The sequence below is a fragment of the Rattus rattus genome, chromosome 9 (genome assembly GCF_011064425.1).
Source record: "Rattus rattus isolate New Zealand chromosome 9, Rrattus_CSIRO_v1, whole genome shotgun sequence".
In the NCBI taxonomy this organism is placed as follows: Eukaryota; Metazoa; Chordata; class Mammalia; order Rodentia; family Muridae; genus Rattus; species Rattus rattus.
The window spans coordinates 57,151,058-57,176,723 of NC_046162.1; the positions used below are offsets into that span (position 1 = coordinate 57,151,058).

The following is a 25,666-nucleotide window of genomic DNA, read 5'->3' on the forward strand; positions in this document are numbered from 1 at the left end:
ACAGCACACTGTTAAACTGGATGTCTTTGATACTCTGTTGTACTTAGCCTGTTAAAGTAGTCTTCAGACTGCTGACCCTCTGTCTTACCCTTGCTGAGGAAGTGTTTACTCGGCATTGCTGAAGCCTACTGTAGAGCAGTTGATCATTGCCTGCACGCCCCTCACTTCTTCATGCTTTTATTGAAACACTTTTACCATTTTATTTATTCTTTTAAAAACAGGGAGACGGCATTGCTTATTGATCCAAAAAACTCGTGTTCTTCATCACGCCAGTGGGTTGCTCTGGTTGTGGGACATGAACTCGCCCATCAATGGTTTGGAAATCTTGTTACTATGGTATTTAATATTTTTAAGTGCTCAAATATATCCATCTGTGTCCTGCTGCACACTATTTTGGCCACACTCTTTCAAATTTGGCTATGATGCTGGGCCAAAAATTAAACATTTTCTTATGTGCTCTGTACTGGTGATGCTTTAATCCTTGTACTTGGGAGGCAGAGGCAGGGGGATGTCTGGCCAGATTTGTGTACAAAGTGAGTTCCAGGACACACTGTCCACAGAGAAACCCTGTCTTGAAAAACAAAACAAAACAAAAAAAAATTTTTTTTCTTTTAAAAGGACTGTTTTGCAAAGCATTTATCAGGGCTTTGCGGATACCTCAGTGGTTAGACACTTGCCCAGCTTCAGGTCCTTAGATTCCCGGGCACCTAGAGGAATTAAGGGAAGGGAGAAGAGAGATATTTATGAGAACAGAGATGAGACCGTAGTTATTTAACAGGAAATGTTTTGTAACTACAATTCATTTGCAAATAGGAAATGTTAAGGTACTAATTTGGGTGAGAGAAAAATTTGTCGTAGTAAAAAAGGATTGAACTCTGCAGTGAGATTCCAGGCTAGCTAGTTTACATTATCTTTGCATAGTTTACAAATTGAACTGTATAAACACAAAAAAGTGGTTATGTGAGTCATTATTGTAGTTGCATAAAATAAGGTGAAGTTTGAAATAAAATTTTAAAAAATCTGTAGAATAAAGTTCTATTAAAATTCTAACTATGTAATTGGAGTTTTCAGTTACTGTATTTTGTATCTGTTAATCCTGATGTTTCACCTTTACTGTAAATAAAATTCTATCTGTGGGAGCCAATTATGTTAGTGTTTTGAAATACAGAGTTTAATAAATGAATTAGACTTACCTGTGCCCTGAAAGAACTGGAGACTGGACTTGGCCAGATTCCTTGACAGCACCATGGGCTGCCAAAGAAGTGCACCTGACTTAGATGTTGGTTAAGTCCATGTGTACTAGAAATGAGCAAAAATGTGAGATGTGTTTCAACTATGACCTAGCTAAGAACATTTTTAAAGAAAGTCAGTCTGTTAAAATAAGCTCTTCCATTTTTCTTTGTATGCTTAAAATTTTTTCTTATAGATTAGGTAGCTTTTAAAAAATAACTTATTTTTATTTTATGTGCATTGGTGTTTTACCTGCTGTATGTCTGTGTGAGGCTGTCAGATCTTAGAGCTGCTGTGTGGGTTCTGGGAATTTTGAACCCTGGTACTCTGGAAGAGCATTCAGTGCTCCTAACTCCAACCCCAATGTTTTTAAATTTTCTTTGGAACTATATGACTTAATGCCTGTATTCAAATGTGTGTAAAAATTTCTATTTTCCCTCTGGTTTTGGAGGTTTTTGTTGTTTTGTGTTTTTGACTTTTTGAACTGTCTTGGAACTTGTTCTGTGGACCAGGCTGGCCTGAAACTCAGAGATCGTCAACCTCTGCCTCCCAAGCACTGGGATTAAAGGTGTGCGCCATCACCTCACCTTGTTTTTGTTTTGTTTTGAGACAGGCTTTCTGTGTAGTCCTGGCTGTCCTAGGGTCCTTTATAGATCGACCAGCCTGGCCTTGAACTCACAGAGATCATTCCCCCTCTGCTTCCCAGGGTTTAGGATTAGAGTCCTGTGCTACAATTCCTGATTTGGTATTTTCTTGGTATATAGTAAGTCCTACCAATTTTTTGTGCTCAACCTTGAGAAAAAATTGTTTATTACTAGCAGTAAATTTTAGCAGAGGAAATACACACTTACTGTTTTAAAACAACCTTTTGCCCTTACGTAATTGTCTTTATTAGATGCCAGTTGTTTCATAGACTAAAATTCCAAAGGGCTAGTGTTCAGTAACTTTGAACTAGCTCATCTTAGTGAGGCTTATTAACACCTAATTGATACTTAGATGAACAGCCCTTTTTACTATTCAACAAAGAATTCTCTGACCTTTAGATCTGTATTTTACATATTTTACATACTTTACTAAGAGGTTTAATCAACATCAATGAAAATTAGACTGATGTGTTCTAAAGATAGGTTTTAAATTTTTTTCATGTCACCTTTTTTTTTCATTATACAGAAAATTCTTTATTAGTTTCTGTGTCAAACCCACATAGATGTCACATATTTAATAGTGTTACCTCTGTACCAATGGAATAAGGAGGTTTACTGTTTCTAGACCAGGCTCTTAATTTCTGTACATCACCACTATTCAACTCACTGTGCATTCTCAGACGTGAATGTTCTGTTTCAAATTCATGTAGTCCTTGGGGCTGTGCTGTGTCTGTTTACTTAGAAATAGAGACCCAAGTCACTGTTTGCCCCAGTCATTGTGTGAAGGATTCTCACCTTTCTCACTTGGCCCTGAGATCTGTGGTTTTGTTTTTTTTTTTTTGTTTTGTTTTTTTTTTTTTTTGGGGCTGGGGACCGAACCCAGGGCCTTTTGCTTCCTAGGCAAGCGCTCTACCCCTGAGCCAAATCCCCCCCCCTTTTGTTTGGGTTTTAAGAGAAATTCTTGACTGAAAATGGTCCTGTTCACTTTCCAGCCTGATGCCTTTTGCAATAAACTCAGAAATCTTTTTCTTGTGAGGGGCCAGCATTTGGGACATAAATACATAAATAAATTTAAAAAAATAAATGTTTTCTTGTTGGACAGAAAGGAAAGGAGACTGAGACTCAACATTTTTAAATGTTTTTTCTTTCTTCTCCTCGTCCTTATTTCTTTTTTCTTTCTTTCTTTTCTTTTTTTTTTTTTTTTTTTTTTTTTTTTTTTGAACTGTGTAGCTCTGGCTGACCCTGGAACTTGCTATGTAGAACTGGTGGCCCAAAATTTGTAGAGACCCTGTCTCTGCTAAGTATTGGCACTAAGGTGTGAGGTACCATGCCTGACCTTTTTCTTTTTTTTTTGCATGGCCAGGTAATAAGATTTTACTTTGTAACCTAAACCTAAGCCTACCTCATCCTCCTAAGTTGTCAGACCATGAGAGTGTGTATCCCAGTAGGGGCTGAAGAGATGGCTCAGCGCTTTACACTGCCGGTGGAGAGAATGAGGGCTCAATTCCCAGTACTCAACGGGCAGCTTACAACTGTATGTAACTCTAGTTCCAGAGGATCTGAAGTCCTCACAAGACATACATGTAGGTAAAACACCAGTGCACATGAAATAAAACTATATAAATGGGAAAAAAAATAAAATTTTGCAAAGGAATGTACCCTCATAGTTCACTCCGGACATTGTGAGGTTTTTATATAATCTTTTCTGCTTGCTCGCCCTGTTTGTGCTTCTGTGCACTTAAGATGCCTTCCTCTGTTTACACATGGCAGCTAGAGCTTACTTGATCATAGTGTCACCAGTTGGCATTTCTTTTATTCTCTTTTTTCTCCCAAATATGAGTTTATTGCTAACTGGTTTCTGTTGAATTTTACTTTACAAAGTTACAGATTTTCAAGTACAGTAGAAGGGAGACATGCATTCCCAGTAATGCAGTAACTGCTCCTATGTATCCCTCACTCGCTTCTACCTTTTCTCTTTTAGGAATGGTGGACTCATCTCTGGTTGAACGAAGGCTTTGCATCCTGGATTGAGTACCTTTGTGTAGACCACTGCTTCCCAGAGTATGACATCTGGACTCAGTTTGTTTCTGCAGATTATACCCGTGCCCAGGAACTTGATGCCTTAGATAACAGCCATCCTATTGAAGTGAGCTATACCTTGCAACCATTTCAGTGAAATAAGTAACTTGTTAAGTCTCAGGATGTTTAAGATTCTGAAGTGCAAAAAACGAAAAAAGAAAAAAAAAAGCTGCATGGGTGATTTCCTTTTCGTGATTGATTGATTGATTGATTGGTTTTTAGCTCATGCTCAAAACTCTTAGGCTAAATTCTAAGTGACATTTCTCTTTAAGGTGGGGAATATAAAGAATTTTTTGTAGAGGTGGGAACTATGGGTATTTTTGTTGACCAATAGGAGGAAACCAACCAGTCTACTGAGCACTACTGTAACTAGTCCAGCAGCAGCTGTGCAGTAGACAAGGTCACTGTCCCGTTACCCTCTGTGGCTGTCTGCTCTTTGTCGTTATCTCTGGCAGCCTTTTTTGTTGTTTTTAAACTTTGTTTTTTATTGATAGATAGATAGGGCGTTTTACATTTTGTTTTGCTTATTTTGGGGGGGAGGGGTGTTGAGATAGGGTTTCTCTGTGTAGTCTTGACTGTTGTTGCTCTGTAGACCAGGCTGGCCCCCAACTCAGCAGCCTGTTTCTGCCACCCTCACCCCACCCCCCAAGATTAAAGGTGTGCACCATCATTTCTGGCTCTGTTTTACTTACTATTTTTGTCTGTGGGTGAGAGCCCTTACCCCAATCTGTGTTGATACCAGAGAACTTTTGAGAGTCTCTTTCTCTCATTCTACTCTTAAGTTTTGGGGATCAAACTTAGGTTGTCAGACTTTAGTTGCAGCTCTTTTACCCACTAAGCCATCTCGAAGTTTCTTTTGTTGTTATCATTTTGTTAGTTTGTTTTTCGAGATAGAACTTTGTTATGTGACTCCAGCTAGCCTAAAACTTACTGTTAGATTTGGCTGGCCTTAAAGTCATGGGTGTTAATTTCTCTTTTTGTCTCCTGAGAGCTAGACGTAAGCCACCATATCTGGGTGGCTCTTGTGGTTTATAAATTTTGCATCAAAGACCTGGAGTTATAGTTCTGCCCTGTTTAGCCATTGCTCTCAGCCTTCCTACTGCTGCTACCTTTTAATTTGGCTTCTCCTGTTGTGCTGACCCCCAATCCTAACATTTCGTTGCTACTTTGTAATTGTAATCTTGCTACTGTTATTAATTGTAATTTAGATATCTGATTTGCAGGATATCTGATATTTGCTGCCTATGAAAGGGTTATTCAACTTGTGACCCCCTAGGTTGAGAACTGCTGTTCTAAACTATTTATAAACTATTTATGTGTGTGTGTGTGTGTGTGTGTGTGTGTGTGTGTGTGTGTGTGTAAAATTAAATATTAGTGGAAGAAATCAAATTATTTCCATCTTAATATTTCCCCAGACACATTTAAGAATAAATGGAGCATTAATGGCATGATCAAAAGAGAGGACCTAGGCTGTAATAATAGCAGGGAATTAAGAGGATATATATTATTTTATTTAGGTTAGTTATTTTTATTGTTTTGAGGATTATCATACTTTTATGAGTAAGTTAAAAGAAGAGTTAGAAGGGTTTTCCTAGAAAGCTTTTTATGTAATTCAGTATTACAGGCTGTCTGCTTCCTGTCATAACCCTGAATCACACTGTCTGCCAGGTCAGTGTGGGCCATCCATCTGAGGTTGATGAGATATTTGATGCTATATCATACAGCAAAGGTGCATCTGTAATCCGAATGCTTCATGACTACATTGGCGATAAGGTAAATAATAAAAATCATAATAATTCCAATCCTGTATTGTGAAATCACAGTTTTAAAGAAGGAATAAAATTTTGATCTGATTTTTTGTTTACTGACCTTTTTTATATTGCTTATTAAGGGTTCCTAGAAGAATGATACACAAGTTAGTTTGCATGTGGTAAGAGTGGGAAGCTAGCTGGGTTCTGGGTGCTCAGGCCTTTAATCCTAGCACGTGGGGGGTGAAAGCAGGCAGGTGTCTTTGAGGCCAGCCGGCATATAGAGTGAGTTCCAGGACAGCCAGGGCTGTGCAGAAACACCCGTCAAGAGAGGGAAACAAAGTGGAGGAAGCTGCTACACAACTTTGGCAGTTGGACATCTACACAGAGAATTTTAGGCCAGTCACGGCCACATCCTGTCTGTATTAGTTCATTTTCTGTTGATGTGGCAAAACACCATGACCAAGACAACTTCTAGGATAGAGGTTTTAATGGGATTTATAGTTGCAGAGGGCTAAGGACTATCACCATTCCTGAGGAGCATGTAGTGGGCAGGAGCTAAGAGCTTTCTCTCCTGTGTTTTTGTTTTTAAGACAGGGATTCTCTGTGTAGCCCTAGCTGTCCTGAAACTCACTTTGTAGCCCATACTGTCCTTGAATTCGGACCCTGGCCTGCCTCAAGTGCTGGGTGTTAGGTGATTGTTGGGAATAAGAGCACAACCACTACTGGCTAAGAGCTATCTTGAGACACAGCCACCAGGCACAGAGAGCCAAAGGGGAATTACAAGAGTCTTTTGAAAACTAAAAGTCTGCCCTTAGTAACATACCTCCTCCAAAAGCCAGAACTAATCCTTCCCCAGCAGGTCTACCCACTGAGAATCAAGATTCCAAAAACTGGAGCCCATGGGAACCATTCTCAAAACACCACACTATCAAGATAAATACATAAGGCACCACACTGAGAGCAAAAGTAGGAGACAGTTTTACTCTTAAAACTCATTAAAACTTAATGGGCTTCAAAAGGATGCATGCTTTTCAGCATATCTGATATTTTAGTAATTGAATACATTTACTTTTGATTAATGTGTGTATCTGCTATAAATTCTGAGATTTGACTCACTTTTATTTAAAATTGTATTTTTTTAGGACTTTAAGAAAGGAATGAATATGTATTTAACCAAGTTCCAACAAAAGAATGCTGCCACAGGTAATCTTTGAATTCTTAAATTTTTTAAGATTTATTTATATCATATATTTGAGTATGCTGTCTCTGATTTTTACACACACCAGAAGCGGTCATTGGATCCCATTACAGATGGTTGTGAACTCAGGACCTCTGGAAGAGCAGTCAGTGCTCTTAACTGCTGAGTCAGCTCTCTAGCCCCTTGTTTTAATTTTTATCTGCACCCTTACTTTCACCTTTTTGTCATGCTGGAGATCAAACTGAGGACATTGTGTATACAATGCTCATGCTGTACCAGACTGAGCTGCAGCCTGCCCTCAAAGGTCATATTCAGTAACTTGGAGTAGAAGTACAGATAAAGACCCCGAGTTTGATTTCTCAGCAGTAGACCATGGGGTGCTGGAGCTAAACTGTTGTTCTACAGAGGAAGGGTCATTTATGATGATTGTACTGCACTTTGAGCTGCAAGACCTACTGTTTATTGTTTTTATTCCGGCTGTTTATGGCATTCCCTATGCTTGGGCCACCGTAGGTCCTGTTCAGCCTCTTGCAGAAATGTACCGCCTGCCACTGTTCTTGCCTGACTTCATGACTTTATGATCTCTCTATTAGAATTTTTGATTTGCCTTCTAACCTAGTACTTTGCTCTGTTCCATCTCTCTTCTTCCTTCCTTCTGTCCTTCCGTCCTTCCTTCCTTCTTTCAATTAATTTTTATTTTTTTAGACAGGGTTTCTCTGTGTAGCCCTGGCTATTACAGAACTCACTCTGTAGACTAGCCTGGTCTGGAACTCAGAGATTCTGCCTCCCCAGTGCTGGGATGACAGGCGTGTGCTGCTGTACCTCTTTGTGAGCTCTACTGCCCTGAGTACCTTAGTCCTTGCTTATGTTTTTAGTGTCATCTCCCTATTTTTCTGTACTTTTCTATTTTAGAACTTGGTGGACATATTGGTGATACTAATTAATTTTTGGTTTGTTTATTTTTTTGGGTTTTGAAAATCAGGTTCCTTATGTAGTCCTGGCTATCCTAGAACTTGCTGTGTAGACTGGGCTCTCCTTGTATGTGCAGATCCTTTTGCTTTTACCTCCTAATTGCTGAGATTCAGGGCAGGCACCACCACACCCAGCAACAGCCTTTGGGGTGTGTGTGTGTGTGTGTGTGTGTGTGTGTTGTGTGTGTGTTTGTGTGTGTACATGAGTGTAGAGGTTAAAGGTCTATAATGAATGCCATTTCCAGGTCACCAGCTAGTCTTTTGTGAGCTTTTGTTTGTTTTTTAATCATCAGTGTATACATAACATGCATGCAGAAGTCAGAGGACACTTATTTGAGAGCTTATTCTCTCCTGTCATTAAAGGTGGGAACGGGAGTCTGGTTTTAGGCTTCTGTAGCAAGCACTTTTACCTATAAACTCCACCCTAGTTTTGCTTTGCCTGTTTGATTGTTTGAAGATTTATTATTTTTAATTATGTGTATGTGCCTGTGCGGGGGGTATGGTCACATAAGTACATATATCCTCCAGAATCCAGAGGTATCGGATCCCCCTGAGGCTGGAGTTATGGACTGTTGTAAACAGCCTTGCGTGAGTGTTTAGAACTTAAATCAGGTTCTTTGCAAGAACCGTATGTGCTTAGCCAATGAGTCAACTCTCTAACCCAACCCCCAAATTTCACACACCATTTTTAAAGGCCCAGGGTTCAAAAAGTAGGCTTATAGAGCTAGCCAGGAAGCCCTGGGTTTCTGCCTGTCTTTACCTCCCCAGGGCTGGGATTGCAAATGTACACCACAACCTCAGCTTTTAAGTGGTTCTAGGATTAAACTCAGGACTTCATGCTTGCATAGGGAGCACTTCATTTATGCGCTTTCCTTTCAGGCATAGCATACATTAATGTTACCATTTTGATTTCCCTCTGTAACCAGTGAAGTTTATAAACCAAATTGGTTTATTTCTGTTCTATTCACATTGAATATATTTAAACTTAGACTAATTGAATGAGTGTCAGTAACTCTGTCAGTGAATGTTTAATCAGATTGTACTTGTTTCTGTTTGTCTTATGATCAATTTTAATTTTCTTATTTATCAGAATGAATAAGTTCATTTTAGAATAAAAACCTAGGTGTTTTGTTTGTATGTGTGCATGCAGAAGCTGAGGGTCAGTGTTGAATGGCTTCCTCAGTTGCTCTCTGCCTTACTTTTCAAGGGTGTCACTGATCCTGGACCCTAACCAATTAGGCCAGTCTAGCTGGCCAGCCACAGAACCCTCTTGTCACTGCTTCCCTAGTACTAGGATTATAAAGCTTCTCCCCCCCCCCCCAAAGTTTTTTGTTGTTGTTTTTGAAACAGGATCTCCCTACATAGTCTAGCTGTCCTGGAACTCACTATACAGATCAGGCTAGTCTCACACTGGCTCAATCCTCATTCCTCTGCCTCCCTTTGTAGGTATTAAAGGCACACACTCCCACACCCAGCTCATGTTCTCAATTTTCTTATGGGTGCTGGGTGAAGGGGTTTTGAACTCATGACCTTGTGCTAGTATGACGAGTATTTGACTGAGTCCCCAGAAACAGTCTTTTTAGTACAATTTACTTTGTTGTAGCATTACGAGTAGAGCTTTTGTTTGAGCCTCTGTGTGATGGACCTGACAGTTGGTAAGCCATGCAATGTTAAAAGGTATGTGAATATTTGATACAGGAAATAAACATTTCTGGTTACTGTTTTCCTTTACCTTCTAGAGGATCTTTGGGAAAGTTTGGAAAGTGCCAGTGGCAAACCCATAGCAGCTGTGATGAACACCTGGACCAAACAAATGGGGTTCCCTCTCATTTATGTGGAAGCTGAACAGGTAAACCTGTTAGAGTCCTTGCATGGCCGGGTGTGCTGTGTCAGACATGTGATCTTTGTATTTAGATGGAGACAAGCAGTCATGAGTTTGAGGCCACCTTGACACCTAGCCAGACAGTTTGAAGAACAAAGAGAGTATTAGCACACAAAAATGATAGATTTTTCTCTGAGGATTTCATTTCTCAAAACTATTATGCTTACTAATGATTACACTTAATACAGACTAGTAGTTACTACTTTTCTTTTTTTAAGGCTCAGCACCCTTTTAAACTTAGCAGGCTGCTGGTGTAGTGGTACACACCATTAAACTTAGGACTTGGGAAGCAGAGGCAGAAAAGTTCTTCAGAATTTGAGGCCAGCCTGCGCTACATAGAGAATTTCAGAGTAGCCAGTGGGCATGCATGTAGAAAGACTTTTCTTCTTTCAGAGGCCGACTATCACTGTGTTGTGCTAGCTGGCCAGGATCTCTTACATTCTAAAATGCATTGTATCCATAACTCATAAAAATGATTATTTCATATGGATGGATGTTTGCCTACATGCATGTCTCTGCACCATGTGTGTGCCTGGTAACCACGAAGGCCAGAAGAGGGGATTGATCTTGGAACTGGAGTTGCTGGATGGCGTGTGCGTTACTAAGTGAACACTGGGGAATTAAACCCAGGGCCTCTGGAACGAAGGACAGCCAGCGGTTTTAACTGCTGAGTCATGACTTCAGCTTGGATATTTTTATTTTTAGCTTTTATTCATTCATTTATTTATTTAGTGATGCTGTATATTGAACCTGGTACCTTTTCTTTCTTACTTGTTTGCTTGCTTGTTTGTTTTGTTTTTTTGGAAACTGGGTCTCCCTGTTTAGCCTAGACCTTCTAGAGCTCTGCCTGCCTTTTTCCCCAGGGATGAGGTCAAAAGCTTGTGCCCCTATGCCTGGACTTCAATTCTGTTTCTTGTACTTATTTTACTTAACTAAGGTCATTGTTTACTTAGTTTTACATTTGATTTAAGGAAGTTCAGATCTGTGAGAGTTTGTGATCTTTGAAACATCCCAGAATGCATTTATTGATGAGCAGTGAGCCAAGTGACTACCTATTTGTGGAAGGCTTTTTTCCTTTGGTGGTGGTGGTGGTGGGTGAGGGCACAGTGGAGGGGTGTGTGTGTGTGTGTGTGTGTGTGTGTGTGTGTGTGTGTGTGTGTGTGTGTGAAAGAGGTCGGTGGGCGCCCACCTTGGGTTTGACAGGGCCTTTCCTGGGACCTGGGATCTGTTAGTTGCTAGGTTGGCTGGACAGCAGGCTCCAGGGATCCCGTGTCTCTGCCTCGCAGTGTTCATTGTCACACAGCAGTTTTACACAGGTGAGGGATTGGTCTCAGGTCCTAGAGCTCGCATGGCGGGAGGACTGCATAGCGGCTGAGTTGACATCTTACTCAGAGTATCTTTAAACACATAAGCTATTGCTTTTGATTTTCCAGATTTGCAGTCGCCCCTACCTTTACATTTTTTTCTTTTTAAGACATTTAAAAATAAATTTTGGGGTTGGGGATTTAGCTCAGTAGTAGAGCGCTTACCTAGTAAGCTCAAGGCCCTGGGTTCGATCCCCAGCTCCAAAAAAAATAAAAAAATAAAAAATAAATTTTAAAACCTCATTGCATGTACATGGCTCTGGGGCCATCGCTGGAAGATGAACAACATGGCAGGGGCCACATCTCTGGAGAAAATTGAAAGCAGCTCCTTGTTAGCTAGGGGCTCGGCTCATGGCCCCTCCTCAAGAGTGCCTTTCCTTCCTCTTCCTTCGTACGCTCATCTCATCACAGAAGTTAATGCTTCTCTGCCTGTATTGTCACCCAAAATCAACCACTGTTACAGCCTATGCTTTGCTTCTTTAGGTAGAAGATGACAGAGTGCTGAAGCTGTCTCAAAAGAAGTTCTGTGCCAGTGGACCTTATGTCGGTGAGCAAATATGCTCTAAGAGCGAACTGATCAGTAAATTTGGGTTTCTTATTAGTGGTTTTCAAAATAAGAATAAACATGTTATTTATTATTTGTCTAAGTATACTTTGGATCTAGTTTTATTTATTTTATATATGTGTGTGTGCCTGCCTGTCTGTATGTGCACCAACTATGTGCAGGTACCTGAGGAGGCTAGAAGAGGACATTACATCCCCTAGAACAGTAGTTATAGGCAATTGTTAGCCAAAACGTTGGCGCTAGGAGTTGAACACAGGTCCTTTGAAAGAGCAGTCAGTGTTTTTAACTGCTGAGCCATCACTCTAGGCCTAATCTTTAAAGTTGTGTGTCTCTCACCAGGCTGGGGTGTCATACACCTTTATTCCCAGCATTTGGGAGTCAGGCAGGCAGATGTCTGAGTTTAATGGCAGCCTGGTCTTGCCAGGGAGTTTCAGGACATTTAGGGCTACACAAAGAAACCCTGTCTTGAAAAACAACAATAATAAAATGCATAGCTCTCTTATTGAAAGAGAATAAAAAAAGGATTGGAATACCCTAAGAAATGTAAGGCAGTGGCTCTCAACTTTCCTAATGCTGCAACCCTTTAATACAGTTCTTCTTGTGGTGGTAACCCCCAATTTATTTTTGTTATTACCTCATAACTAATTTTCTTACTATTATGAATCATAATGTCAATATGTGATATGCAGGCTATCTGATGTGTGACACCTATGAAAGGTCATTCAACACCCAAAGGTTGAAAACTGGTGCTCTGAGGACTAACTGTGTTAGTTTTTGCTTTTGTTTTTGGTTTGTTTTTTTTTTTAAGTGATTGAGCTTAATAAGTATTAATTGGTGATGATTGTCTTTACTACTATTGTCCTAGGCACTGTAGTTGATTATCACTTTATTTTTTCAGTGTACAGTAATGCTTCTCTTCTACACATAAGAAAAGCTGAGACTGGGGTTAAATTGCCCCGTCAGGTTGGTGTGGTGACGCACAGCTTTAGTCACAGGCCTTGGGAGGCAGAGGCAGGAAGATCTCTGTGATTTTTTTGAGGCCAGCCTGGTTTACAGAGTGAGTTTCAGGACAACCAGGGCTGTGTATAGAGACCTTATCTCAGTCACTCTACCACCACTACCACAAAAAAAGAAAGGAAGACAAAAGGGGGAAAGTTGCTCCCAGTCACCTATGTAATACGTTTAGAAGAGTGGGAATTCAAATAAGTGGAAGTCCCTCAGTTTGTCCTCCCAACTACTGCTGCCTTCTCAAAGGCAGCTCTGCTTGTCATCAAGCCCTATGAAGTTTTAAGCAGGCAATTTAATTTTAATTGAAGACACTAAGGTTCCTTTCTTTTTAGAATATTAGTTTCAGTAAGGGAGGGATATATCCACCTACCTCTCTGTCACCATTGCCCTGTCATGCTGTGTTCAGATATCAGTGAAGAGGCCTTCTTCCTTCACTGTTTCCACGTTGAACTACTCTTCCCGGTGGAGGCCATGGATTTGATCCCCAGCGTTCCTTGCCTAATGAGAAAAATACTTAAATAAGTCTAACAAGTCAGTTTAGGGCTTTACTGTCCAATTAAATCCTGAGGTGTCACAACTGCTATTTTCTCCCTCATATTTAGAATCCATACTGTAATACTGACCGGATTCAGGTTTATTTAGTGTTGATTCTGTGCCGTCTTTAAATAGTTCTGTTAATATACTAAGACAAAGTCTGCCTTGCTGTTTGATATCTACCACACTGGCTCTACCTTTCAATGGCTTTGGCTTTTAGATGTGACTCCTCCATGCTGAAATAAATGGGTCCTGGGATTGGTTCTGTACAGTCGGTGTCATTGGAGGGGGAGCCCTTTAATGCAAGCATCTTAGAACATCGACTCCTCAAATTAACCGTAGAGTCACTGCTGTCTTTATTGCTTTGCAAAGGGGGAAAATATTCTCTTTTAGATGAGCGTGATTTTGATAGTATCTTATCTTGTCCCTTGCACTAATGGTGTTGAGGTCACCTGAAGGCAGAGTTTAATGTTGAGAGTGTATCTTGGTTACAACCTGGCAGTCCTTTGTTTACCTTACCACATGCTTCTTTGAGTGTAACCTTGTCTTCCAAGTTTTCTGTTTGTTCTCTTCCTGCTTAGGTGAAGACTGTCCTCAGTGGATGGTTCCTATCACGATTTCAACTAGTGAAGATCCCAACCAGGCTAAACTGAAAATACTAATGGATAAGCCAGAGATGAGTGTGGTTTTGAAAAATGTCAAACCAGACCAATGGGTAAAGGTGAGTCTAGAATGGCATAGCTATTTTTACTTTATTTGAAATGATTTATTTCTCTTATTCCTATGTCTTTGTGACTGACTCTGAGTTGTATATTTTTAATTTAGACTAGTATTTTCAAAGGAAAAACATTTTTAAGCAGATAGAAGGAAAGAATAGAAAATAGAAGTTGACTGAGTGTGGTCATGTACACCTGTAGAGGCAGGATTTTATTAAAGTTTGAGGCTAGTGTGTGCTGGTGAGACTGTTTCAGACAAAGGAAACAAAGGAAAGAGTAAACAGTGTCCTGGGGACGATGACCTCTGAAGTCTTGCAGCTACAGTTGCCTCCCTTCATAAACAGCCAGGCTCTGGTGGATCTCTGCGAGTCCAAAGGCAGCTTGGTCTACAGTGTGAGTTCAAGGGTAGCCAGAGTACACAGAGAGACTGTCTTAAAAACCACCCAAGCTGCCCTACCGTTCTAAAGCTGTATTAGCCTCAGTTCTGTGTTGCCCTTATATAACTTCCCTCAAATGAGAGCAGAAATTTATAAACATTTGTTTGTCACTGAAATATGCAAACACCACTGGGTAAGTTATTTTCTGCTTTGTAGAAGAAATACTTACTGCAATTTCTTCTTAAAATTATAGGTTATCCCAAAATTTTCGTTGCTAAGAAATAACCATTTTCTATTTTAATATTTAAAATATACTCTGAAATATATTAGCATTTGAAATTATGATCTTGAAGATTAAGTAACAATATAGAATTTTTTCATAAATTATAAAAAGTTATATATGATGTGATTATAATTATAATTAAGTATATAAAGATATTGTTCCTATAGTAAAAGATAAAAGGAGACTGAAAATAATTGGATTACAATTGTTTAATTAGTTTTAATTTTTTTATTTATTCTTGTCTTATGTGCATTGGTCTTGTGTATGCATGGTTGGATGCCTTGAAACTGGAGGTAAAGACAATTGTAAGCTGACAAGTGGATTCTGGGATTTGAACCCAAGTTCTCTGGAAGAGGAGTCAGTGCTCTTAATCACCTCCCATTTTTACCATACTTCTATGTAGAAAACTTTTATTTTATTTTATTTTACCTATGTTTGTTTGTTTTTCGAGACAAGACTTAGCTCAGTGGGAAACTACATGGGAAACATGTAGGAATCCATGAGTTTGAACCTCATCACTACCCCCAATTTATTTGTTTTGCATTGTTGTTGTTGTTGTTTTTGGGGGCAGGGTCTCGCTATGAAGCTATAGCTGCCCTGGAACTCAGCATGTAGTGCGGGCTGACCAGTGTACCCACTCAAAAATACCTTTTTTCGGGGGTTGGGGATTTAGCTCAGTGGTAGAGTGCTTGCCTAGGAAGTGCAAGGCCCTGGGTTCAGTCCCCAGCTCCAAAAAAAAAGAACCAAAAAAAAAAAAAAAACCTTTTTTCTTTTTCTCTTTTAAGATTTATTTATTTCTTATATATAAGTATACTGTCACTGTCCTCAAACACACTAGAAGAGGGCATCAGATGTCATTACAGATGGTTGTGAGCCACCATGTGGTTGCTGGGATTTGAACTCAGGACCTCTGGAAGAGGAGTCAGTGCTCTTAACCACTGAGCCATCTCTCCAGCCCCAAAAATATGTTTTTAAAATGGAGTTTCTAGAGCTGGAGAGATGTCTAGGGGCTTAAGACTACTGGCTGCTCTTTCAGAGATCCTGAGCTCAATTCCTAGCATCCATGATAGTGACTCAAAACCATCTGTAACAGGATCTGATTCCCTCTTCTGGTGTGTGTAATCGCAGAACACTCATTAAATAATTTTTAAAAATTAAAAAGAAAGAAAGAAAATGGAGTCTGGTCATGGTCCTGCTTACCATTAATCCCAGCACTCGGGTCAGAAGCAGGCAGATCTGTTTGAGTTTGAGGCTAGTTTGTTCTGCATACTGAGTTCCTGGACAGCTAGGACTACATAAAGAGAACGTGTCTGACAAAAAACAAGGAGAAAGAAATGGTTAATAGTATGTATTGGCTCTTTTCAGCTAAACCTGGGAACAGTTGGGTTTTATCGAACCCAATACAGCTCTGCTATGCTGGAAAGTTTATTACCAGGCATTCGTGACCTTTCTCTGCCCCCAGTGGATCGGCTTGGATTACAGAATGACCTCTTTTCTCTGGTGAGCATTCTTACACTTAGGTTCTATGATGCCTTTGTTGGTTAAAGGGTTAAATGAATATAAAGAACATTGGAAGGCTGCCGTCCTTCCTGATGTCAGCTCATCTGGGACATCAACACATGGCCCATTATTAACTAACATGACGAGATTGTTACCTGTAGCATTTGTTTGAAGCAAATTTCATTTCACTAATCCAGTTTTGTTTTAACTTATCTGTGCTTAAACTGTCCTTTATAGGGACAAAAGTCCATTCTTTTAAAACAAAAGGATATGAGTCATGAAGAGATTTCCTTACTTATTTTTTTATTTTATTAAGATTTATTTATTTTTATATATATGAATAAACTGTCACTGTCTTCAGACACACAGAGGAGGGCACCAGATCCCATTACAGATGGTTGTGAGCCACCATGTGGTTTCTGGGAATTGAACCTAGGACCTCTGGAAGAGTAGTGCTCTTAGCTACTGAGCCATCTCTCCAGCCCCCTCCCTATTGATTTTTTTTTAAACCCTAATTCAGAGTGATTTTATGTTATTCCTAAGTAGTACTTCTACTTTGCTGAGAAAGCCAGAATGTTTTAACACTATGTTATTACTCAAATTATAGCATATCAGCCACGAATTATATACATATTTGGCGTTGTTCCAGGAAGAATTTAAAGCAGCAAAATTCATATTGTTGTCTTTACAATTCCAGCAGGTTAGGTCATTTCAGGATGTCTTTGCCTGTGGTAAAATTATCATTCTTTCTAGTGTTCCTTTAAATTGGACCTGAAGTCTCCCCGCCCTCTGTGATTGCTGATTGGATTCCTTCTTTAAATAAATGCAGATTAGTATTGATGGACAAACCTCCCATCTGCTGATCTCACTTCCAAGAGAGACCTGTCCCAGGAGCACGGGCTGTTTGTACAGTTGGCTGCTAGAATAGAAGTTCTTTTCCCATCTCTTGTTAGTCAGTGCTGAAAGCGCTCTGAATCGCAGAGCCTTCCCATTCATGTTCCTTTAGAAGTCAGTAGAGGAGAAGTGCAAGTTGACACAGTTTGCAGATTCAGTCCTGAAAGAGCCTCTGCCAAGAACCACAGCCCCAACTTTTTTTTTGCAACTTTTGTCAAAGTATAAGAAATTTAAAACATCAAAGTGATGCCCTAGAAACTGAGTAGAAACGAGAAGTTAACTACTTTTTATTGGTCCCAAATTATGAGGTTCAATGTAAGTTTTTTTTTTAAGGGATTCTTTTACAGATAGCAAAGAAATTAACAAAAGATGTTGTCGTGATAGGATTTTTATTCTAACTGAACTTACTTAGCCTCGTTTTCTTAAACCACAAACATTGTTAGCGGTAGAGATTGCCAGCATACATGTCTGTTTTCTTTTGTCTGGTTGAGTTTGAAGGCTGAGCTAATTCGTGTTTTTTCCTGTCCCAGGCTCGAGCTGGAATCATTAGCACTGTAGAGGTTCTAAAAGTCATGGAGGCTTTTGTGAATGAGCCCAATTATACTGTGTGGAGCGACCTGAGCTGTAACCTGGGGATTCTTTCAACTCTCTTGTCCCACACAGACTTCTATGAGGAAATCCAGGAGTTTGTCAAAGATGTCTTCTCACCTATAGGAGAGAGACTGGGCTGGGACCCCAAACCTGGAGAAGGTAATAGATGAATGTACTATGTGGGGAAAGAACATGAAGTTAGTACTTTGTATTCATGTGTGTTTAACAATTAGCAGCATCTCTGTATCTAGATTTTACAGTATATTCAGTTGGCCAGAAATGCAATGTTCTGAACCTGCTGGTGAAACCGTTAAACCAGCACAAAACAGGAGCTTGGAACTGGAGTGACTTTCCCACCTCAGCATGCATGAGTCATCACACTTGGCAGGGCTCAGCTCTCTAACATGAGGATTTTAATTGCTTTCTGCCTCTCAGTGATTATGTTTATAATCATGTACCTTTTAAAAAATTGTCATTTAAGTGTTGAGAATGGTGATTTGGAGGCTTTAAGTACATTTATTTGTTGCCATCTGCTTACTAAATGAGGTGGTTTCTCCTGAATAATCTTTATTTAGGATTTTTTTTTTTTCTTATTATAGCGCTGGGTTTAAACCAGGGGCCTACTCTGTGCCATACTCTGCCAGTGAGCTCCTCCCAGACCATTACATTAATCTGGGATTTTAAAAATAAGAACAGTAATAGCATCAAATTCTTGCCACTTTCTTTCTTCCATGATTCAACTAATATTTATGTAACTAGTAAAAGGCAGGTGCTATTTTAGAAATTTGTCAGTAGAGATAAGCAAAGCATTGTCCTGTGTAGCTTACATTCTAATGGGAGACATAGCAAATAAATAGTATTAAGGAAGTGTATAGTATCACAAGACAAATTAGAGAGGCTGGAGAGATGACTCAGTGGTTAAGAGCACTCACTGACTGCCCTTCCAGAGGTCCTGAGCTCAATTCCCAGCAACCACATGGTGGCTCACAACCATCTGTAATGAGATCTGATGCCCTCTTCTGGTGTGTGTGAAGACAGCTACAGTGTGCTCACATAAAATAAATAAATCTTTTTTAAAAAAAGATTAGATAGCGTGAATAAGGAAAGTTAAACCAGTGTTTTCTAAAATAGTTGGCAAAAAATCATCATTAATAACTGATCTCTGAATACACATGGAGGCCTGAAAGAGAACATAAGAGCAGAGTAAACATGGTCCAGACCTAGCAAGTAACAAGAATCTAAGGCAAGAGCATGCCCAGAGCGTGCAAGGGAAAACCAGAAGGCTGGTGAGGTCAGGACTGGGGAAGAGGCGAGAGGCCCATGGCAAGTCAGTGACTTCCTTACAGGGAGGTGGACTTAAGCAAAGTTCCTAACATTTTGTGATACAAAATGCTAGTTTTAAAAGTTTTGATCAGAAGAACATGATTTGATTCATGTGACTATGAAACTGAAGGAAACCATTTGGAAGGCTGTTCCACTTGAGGTGTTGGTTGCTGCTAGCACATACAAATGGTGTGCTCTCTGTGGCTTTGGAGGACTGAGTGTGGTAAAAGAGACTCATCAGATTAACACTACTTGGCTGGCTGGCTGGCAGTGGCTCGCACCTTTAATCCTAGCACTTGGAAGGCAGAGGCAAGTGGATCTCTGAGTTGAGGACAGTTTGGTGTACAGAGCAAGTTCCAGGACAGCCAGGGCTGTTGTACACAAGAACCACGTCTAGAACACACAAATACACACCACTCCTGACCCCCCTACCTCCAAAAAAGACTGCTTTTGAGGGACAGGCACAAAGAGTTCCAGGTGACAGGCCAGTCAGTGTAAAATAAAAATTGACTATGGAAGCAATTTGATTGCAAAAAAGAGGAGTTTGGTTTAGGGTCTTTCAAACCAAGGTCATTTTCTACATTTGAGAGTGGCTAGAGATGCAGGCTGGGTAAGTACAGGTTGGAGTTACTAGCATACAGTTAAGATTTATAACTGTGAAACTAGAAAAAACCACCTGAGGACCAAGAATAAGTAGGTGTTTGAGGACTGTATCTAAATTCAGGAGTTAGAAATTGGCAGAAGAAAAAACTAAGCATGCTGGTGGTATATTCCTGTAATCAGGAAGCAGAAATAGTCAGTGCCAGGCTGGTCTACCTACAGTTCTCTTCTCTCACAAAACAAAACAAAACAAAACAAAACAAAACAAAACAGGACTGGAGAGATGGCTCAGTGACTAAGAGACTGACTTCTTCTTCCAGAGGTCCTGAGTTCAAATCCCAGCAACCACATGGTGGCTCACAACCATCTGTAATGGGGATCTGATGCCCTCTTCTTGTGTGTCTGAAGAGAGTGACAGTGTACTTATATATAATAAATCTTTTTAAAAAAATTAAAAAAAGAAACAAAACAGAAAAGAGGCCTGCATGACCTCATCACTAACCCTAAGAGGTAGAAGCGGGAGGATCAGGAGCCACCCTCAGAGTCATAGAGAGTTGAACGCTGCCCTGGCTTTTGAGGCTCAGTGAGAAGAGGGTGAAGAGTCACAACAGAACCTGACTGGCCTGTGAGGAGCATCAGGAGAAAGTAGAGTGGCCCACAATATCAAAGTGTTGTGTTGTGAGGCAGAGGGAAAGTGGTAAGCTGTGTTGGTTGCTACAAGCAGAAAGAATAGAGAAATAACAATTTTTGTTAACAGGATCTGTGCAGTAGTATTTCTGGAGATAGAAATCTCTGTAGAAGGAATTTTGTTGACCACAGGCATAGACTTGATGTGGGATTGGAGAAGAAATGTTCTTTAAGGAGAAACTTATGCAAGAGTGTAAAGGAAAATTGGAGGACTAACTACCAAGGGGAAAGAAATGCAGTAGTATTGGGAATGAGTGTGCTATGAGGAAAGGTAGGAGGTTACTGCTGGTATGGCAACTGAGTAATGAAGACGAGTCCAGAGCCTGCAGGTCGTTAGCTTTAGAGAGAGCCATGCATACATGACAGGACAGCAGAGAGGGAGGGGCACATACAGCCCAGTCCCTGGTTGTTGCACTTGTCTCTGGAAATAATAATGTGTAAAATCTTTGATTTTGAAAGAATACAGGGCAAATGTCTTTGTTCTGTGGCTGTACAGACAGGAGAATTAAAGAGCAAAACAGTTGTATGCTTTGACCTACAATATATGTTAGTAGCAGAGTCCTAGTAAGGGCTGGGGAGACAGCTCAGCTTTGTTTCTAAGAGTGCATATCTGAAGACCTGTGTTTAATCCCAAGAAAATAGCCTGGAGTGTTGACATGTGCTTGTAGACCAAACACTGAGGAAATGAGACAAGTAGACCTATAGGGCTTGCTGGCTGTCAGCTTTGGCCTACTTGCTGAGCCTTGTTTCAGTGGGAGATAATGTCTTAAAGAGTGAAGTGGCCAGGATTGCTGGCACACATCCTTAACTGCAGAACTCGGAGACAGAAGAGGTGGATCTCTGTGAGGTTGAGGCCAGCCTGCTCTTCAATGAGAGTTCCTGGACAGCCAGGGCTAAGGAGTAAGACCCTGTGTAAAAAATAAAACATCCAAGGTTGGCCTGCCCTCTACGTGTACGGACATATAAATATGTGTGCATATAAATATGCACACACACACACACACACACACACACACACACACACACGATCACAGGAGCTAGAGAGCTGGCTTAGCAGTTAAGAATCCTTACAGCTCTTCTTGTAGAGGACAAGGTTCAGTTCACATCTATAATTCCAGTTCCAGGGAATCTGACCTCTTTTTTGGTCTAAGCTATTTGCCCAAATATAAGTATTTTTTTCAGTGCAAATACCTCTGCCATGTTCTACCACAAAGCTGTATCCCTGAACCTTTTGTGGAGGTTTTTATTACAATGACAACAATACTGAGTTGGGGATGGCTTTGGATTGTGCATATCATTGGAGCCTAAACCCGTTGAATGTTCATTTTTAAATCTAAGGCTTCAGTTTATTGAACAAAGAGCAGTTCAGTACTATGTGGGTCTTAAAACAAAACAAAACCTTGGGGACTGGAGAGATGGCTTAGTGGTTAAGGGTATTGACTGCTCTTAACCAGAGGGTTTTTTTCTTAACATTTACTTAATTTATGTATGTGAGTACACATTCATTGTCTTCAGTCACACCAGAAGGGGGCATCGGATCCCATTCTCGATAGTTGTGAGCCACCATGTGGTTGCTGGGAATTGAACTCAGGAAGAGCAGCAGTCAGTGCTCTTAACCACTGAGCCATCTCTCCAGCCCAGTAGTTCTTTTTAGAAAAAAACAGAAAAAAACAATTTTGAGTCAAACATTCATGATGTCTTTCCTTTTCACATGCAGTCTTTTAACTTATAACTAATTACATTAGTAGACTTTAGTAGCTGATACCTGTGAGTCCACACCAAGTCACCAAATTTGTATGTCTAGTATGTTTATTCCTTTCCTCTTACAATTGATAAATTAACTCAAGTATTCTCCTAAGTACCAGAGTGATCGATTTTGTTTGTTCAAGACAGTAGACTTAGTGTCACACAGTTACAAACTGTGCAGGTTGCACATTTATCAAAGCAGGCTTCTCACGCTGTGTCCTCACTTCTCCATCAGGTCATCTAGACGCACTCCTGAGGGGCTTGGTGCTGGGCAAACTGGGAAAAGCAGGGCATAAGGCAACTTTGGAAGAAGCCCGCCGTCGGTTTAAGGAGCACGTGGAAGGGAAGCAGATTCTCTCTGCTGACCTAAGGAGTCCTGTAAGTTATCATAATCCCCTGGAAAGCTGTGTGTGGTGGTGCACGCCTTGAATCCCAGCACTCAGGAGGCAGAGGCCAGCAAGCACCTGACACTCACACCCCGTCTGAGTGTTAACAAGTACTACTTAGGTAGTTTGGAGCCAGGTTCTCCTTTATTTCTCAAGTGGCACATCAGTGCTGCAAGCTATTGTCAGGACATGTCAGCCCTGTGTGATTGTTCACAGTAAGCTATTAGGGATTGATACCCATGGTCTGTCTGTGCATTGGTATGTAACTATAATTTTTTTTCTTTTTTTTTTTTTTTTCCAGGGCTGGGGATCGAACCCAGAACTATAATTTTTAAACTGGCTTTGTAGTCTGTTTTGTTTTCCCCGTAGAGTCTTATTGTGTATCCCACAGAGGCCTTGAACTTATGGTCTTTTTCCTTTCTTACCCACCCCCAAACCCCCAGTTGTAAGACAACAGGCCTTTGCCAGGATGCCCAGCTTCTTTTTATCTTAGCATTAGATCATTTATAACAAAATACTAGTTACTCAAGCGACTTCTTGTTTTCCTGGTGTTCTTTTGTAGGTTTATCTTACTGTTTTAAAGCATGGTGATGGCACTACCTTAGACATTATGCTAAAGGTAAGTGTATTTGGAAAAAGCCTCCAGACTCCTGCATTTGAATTTGGGCATGCCCAGTACTACTTTAGTGGCATGGATGTGGGGGTGGAGAAAAGCCTGAGTGAAGGAACATGTGTGTGGGCTTGGCTTAATAGTCTCAGGTAGTGAGGAGGCCGAAGTAAGACAGGAAGGTTAAGGAAGAATAAAACAGAAAGCTCTGGGAGTGGAGCATAATGGGAGAGTCATTAGCCTAGCATGCCCAAGGCACAGGCGCCAATACCACAGACCCTAGCGCTCAGGTTTATTTGTTGGCTCTCCCTTTAAAACTTGAGTATCTAGCTAAATTTTAGTCCTGAAACCATGAGGGTTAACACCAGGTCCTTGTGCATGTTTTGAGACAGGGTCTCAGGTAGCCCAGGCTGACACTGAAATATGGCATTGCATTTCTGATCCTTGTACTTTGCATGCTGAGATTGCAGGTGTGTTGCTATGCCCCGTTTTTGTTTACTTGTTTGTTTTGATTTTTTGAAGCAGGGGTTCATTTTAACCAGGTCATGCTCCACCTCACTTTGTACTTGAAGCTGACCCAGAACCCTTATCTTCCTTGTACTTTCCCATAATGCCAAGACTATGGAGATCACAGACATGTCACACCTGCCCCCCACCTTTTTTATAAAGCAAGACCTTACTAGGTTATTCAGATTGCCCTTGATCGATTTCTAAGACCCAGTTATGCCTTGAACCAATTCTTCTGTAGCCTCCCAACTTTCTTAATGATGTGACTTTTAATACAGTGTCTTGTATTGTGGTGACCTCCAACCATAAACTAGTTTTTGCTACTGTTGTGAATTGTAAATATCTCTACCTAATGGTCTTAGGCATCCACTCTGAAAGGGTCATCCAGTACCCTGGGTGGTTATTGGGACCCATAGACCACTGGTCTAGATGAATAAGCCAGGTTCTTTAAAACTTGTATGTGAAAGCCAGGTGTAGTGGCAGTTGCCTTTAATCCCAGCACATGGAAGGCAGAGACAGGCGAATCAAGGCCCACCTGATCTGCAGGATGAGTTCCAGGGCAGACAGGGCTACACAGAAAAACAGAATCCTTGTCTCAAGGCGGGGTGAGGGGGAAAAACTTCTACCTAAGAGGTAAAGTTGTCTTCTGAACCACACAAGCATATTCACACATGCAATACCAACAAAGGCTTTTTTTTTTTTAAGTCGACTTGGTTTTTTGTTGTTTTTTTTTAAGATTTATTTATTTATAAGTACACTGTACCTGTCTTCAGACACACCAGAAGAGGGCATCAGATCCCATTACAGATGGTTGTGAGCCACCATGTGGTTGCTGGGATTTGAACTTAGGACCTCTGGAAGATCAGTGAGTGCTCTTAACCACTGAGCCATCTCTCCAGCCCCTTAAGTCAACTTTTAAAAACAGGATAGCAGGGGTTGGGGATTTAGCTCAGTGGTAGAGCGCTTGCCTAGGAAGCGCAAGGCCCTGGGTTCGATCCCCAGCTCCGAAAAAAAGAACCCAAAAAAAAAAAAAAAAAAAAAAAAACAGGATAGCACTTTGCTTTGTTATGTGCAAGGATGTGGGTTCCATTCCAGCATGGGAAGGAAGAGCCAGGAGAAAGAGGAGGGTGAGAAGATGGGAAGTCGGAAGCATTATGAATGAACAGGAAGTCAACTGACCATTGAGAATATATAATTAACCCTGGCTCTACAATGGTACTGATCTGTGTCAGAGTATGAATGAATAATAGTATTTGGGACAAGTCCCATGCCTCGTCCCTGTGCATTCATTTCCAGTCTGTTAAGAAAAATCATAATGTCTATATTAGAGGTAGGAGAGTCAAAATAAGGTTACCTCTGTGATCAAGTAATTATGTAAAATGTGCCTCAATTCCTAAATCACCCACAGAGCTGTACTCATTAAAAGACTTACATATAAGCTAGGCATGTTAGCACACACAGTGAGTGGAGCGCTTGGAAAGTAAAGCTAAGATCAGGAGTTCAAGGTCATCTTCAGCTACACAGAGAATTCAGGACCAGTTGAATTATATGAGAACCCTGCTCAACAACAACAAAAAGTCCTCACTGAGGCTGGAGAGATCACTTAATGGTTAGGGTGCTTGCTACTCTTACAGAGAACCCATATGGTGACTGTCCGTAATTCTAGTTCTATGGGATCTGGCACTGTCCCATAGATACTCCAAATAATCTGGCCTTTGAGGGCATCAGATGCACACACAATGTACTTATATATATGCAGGCAAACCCTCATGTACATAAAATAGAAATATGTCTTTATTTTTTTTTTTGGAGCTGAGGACAGAACCCAGGGCCTTGCACTTGCTAGGCAAGCACTCTACCACTGAGCTAAATCCCCAACCCCAAAATATGTCAACAGATCCATGCATCAAATAGGATTGGAATGTGCTAGTTCACAGATACAGAATACTTCTGTTGGGCTGGAGTGGTGGCTCAGCGGTTAAGAGCACTGACTACTCTTCCAGAGGTCCTGAGTTCAATTCCCAGCAACCACATGGTAGCTCACAACCGTGTGTAATGAGATCTGATGCCCTCTTCTGGTGCGTCTGAAGATAGCAACAGTGTACTCATAAATAAAAATAAATAATATTTTAAAAATAGATTGTTTCTGTTATCCCAGGTGGGTCAGAAAGTGTAAAAGTAAACTGTCTGGGAAAATTAAGGGGCCAAGGCGGGGAGGGAATG

General features: G+C 40.6%; 1 protein-coding gene across 3 annotated transcripts in view; it reads left to right on the plus strand.

The window, feature by feature from the left end:
* Positions 1-25,666, plus strand: part of Npepps (aminopeptidase puromycin sensitive) — an 86,995-nt gene that overhangs the window by 51,911 nt on the left and 9,418 nt on the right. For all 3 annotated transcript variants that reach the window (XM_032913936.1, XM_032913935.1, XM_032913937.1), the window contains 11 exons: positions 222-336; positions 3,856-4,020; positions 5,622-5,726; positions 6,847-6,907; positions 9,613-9,722; positions 11,603-11,666; positions 13,808-13,947; positions 15,968-16,102; positions 17,527-17,746; positions 22,179-22,321; positions 22,892-22,948. In XM_032913936.1, coding sequence (XP_032769827.1) covers positions 222-336; positions 3,856-4,020; positions 5,622-5,726; positions 6,847-6,907; positions 9,613-9,722; positions 11,603-11,666; positions 13,808-13,947; positions 15,968-16,102; positions 17,527-17,746; positions 22,179-22,321; positions 22,892-22,948 — 1,315 coding nt within the window. The remainder of the gene's footprint in view (positions 1-221; positions 337-3,855; positions 4,021-5,621; positions 5,727-6,846; positions 6,908-9,612; positions 9,723-11,602; positions 11,667-13,807; positions 13,948-15,967; positions 16,103-17,526; positions 17,747-22,178; positions 22,322-22,891; positions 22,949-25,666) is intronic.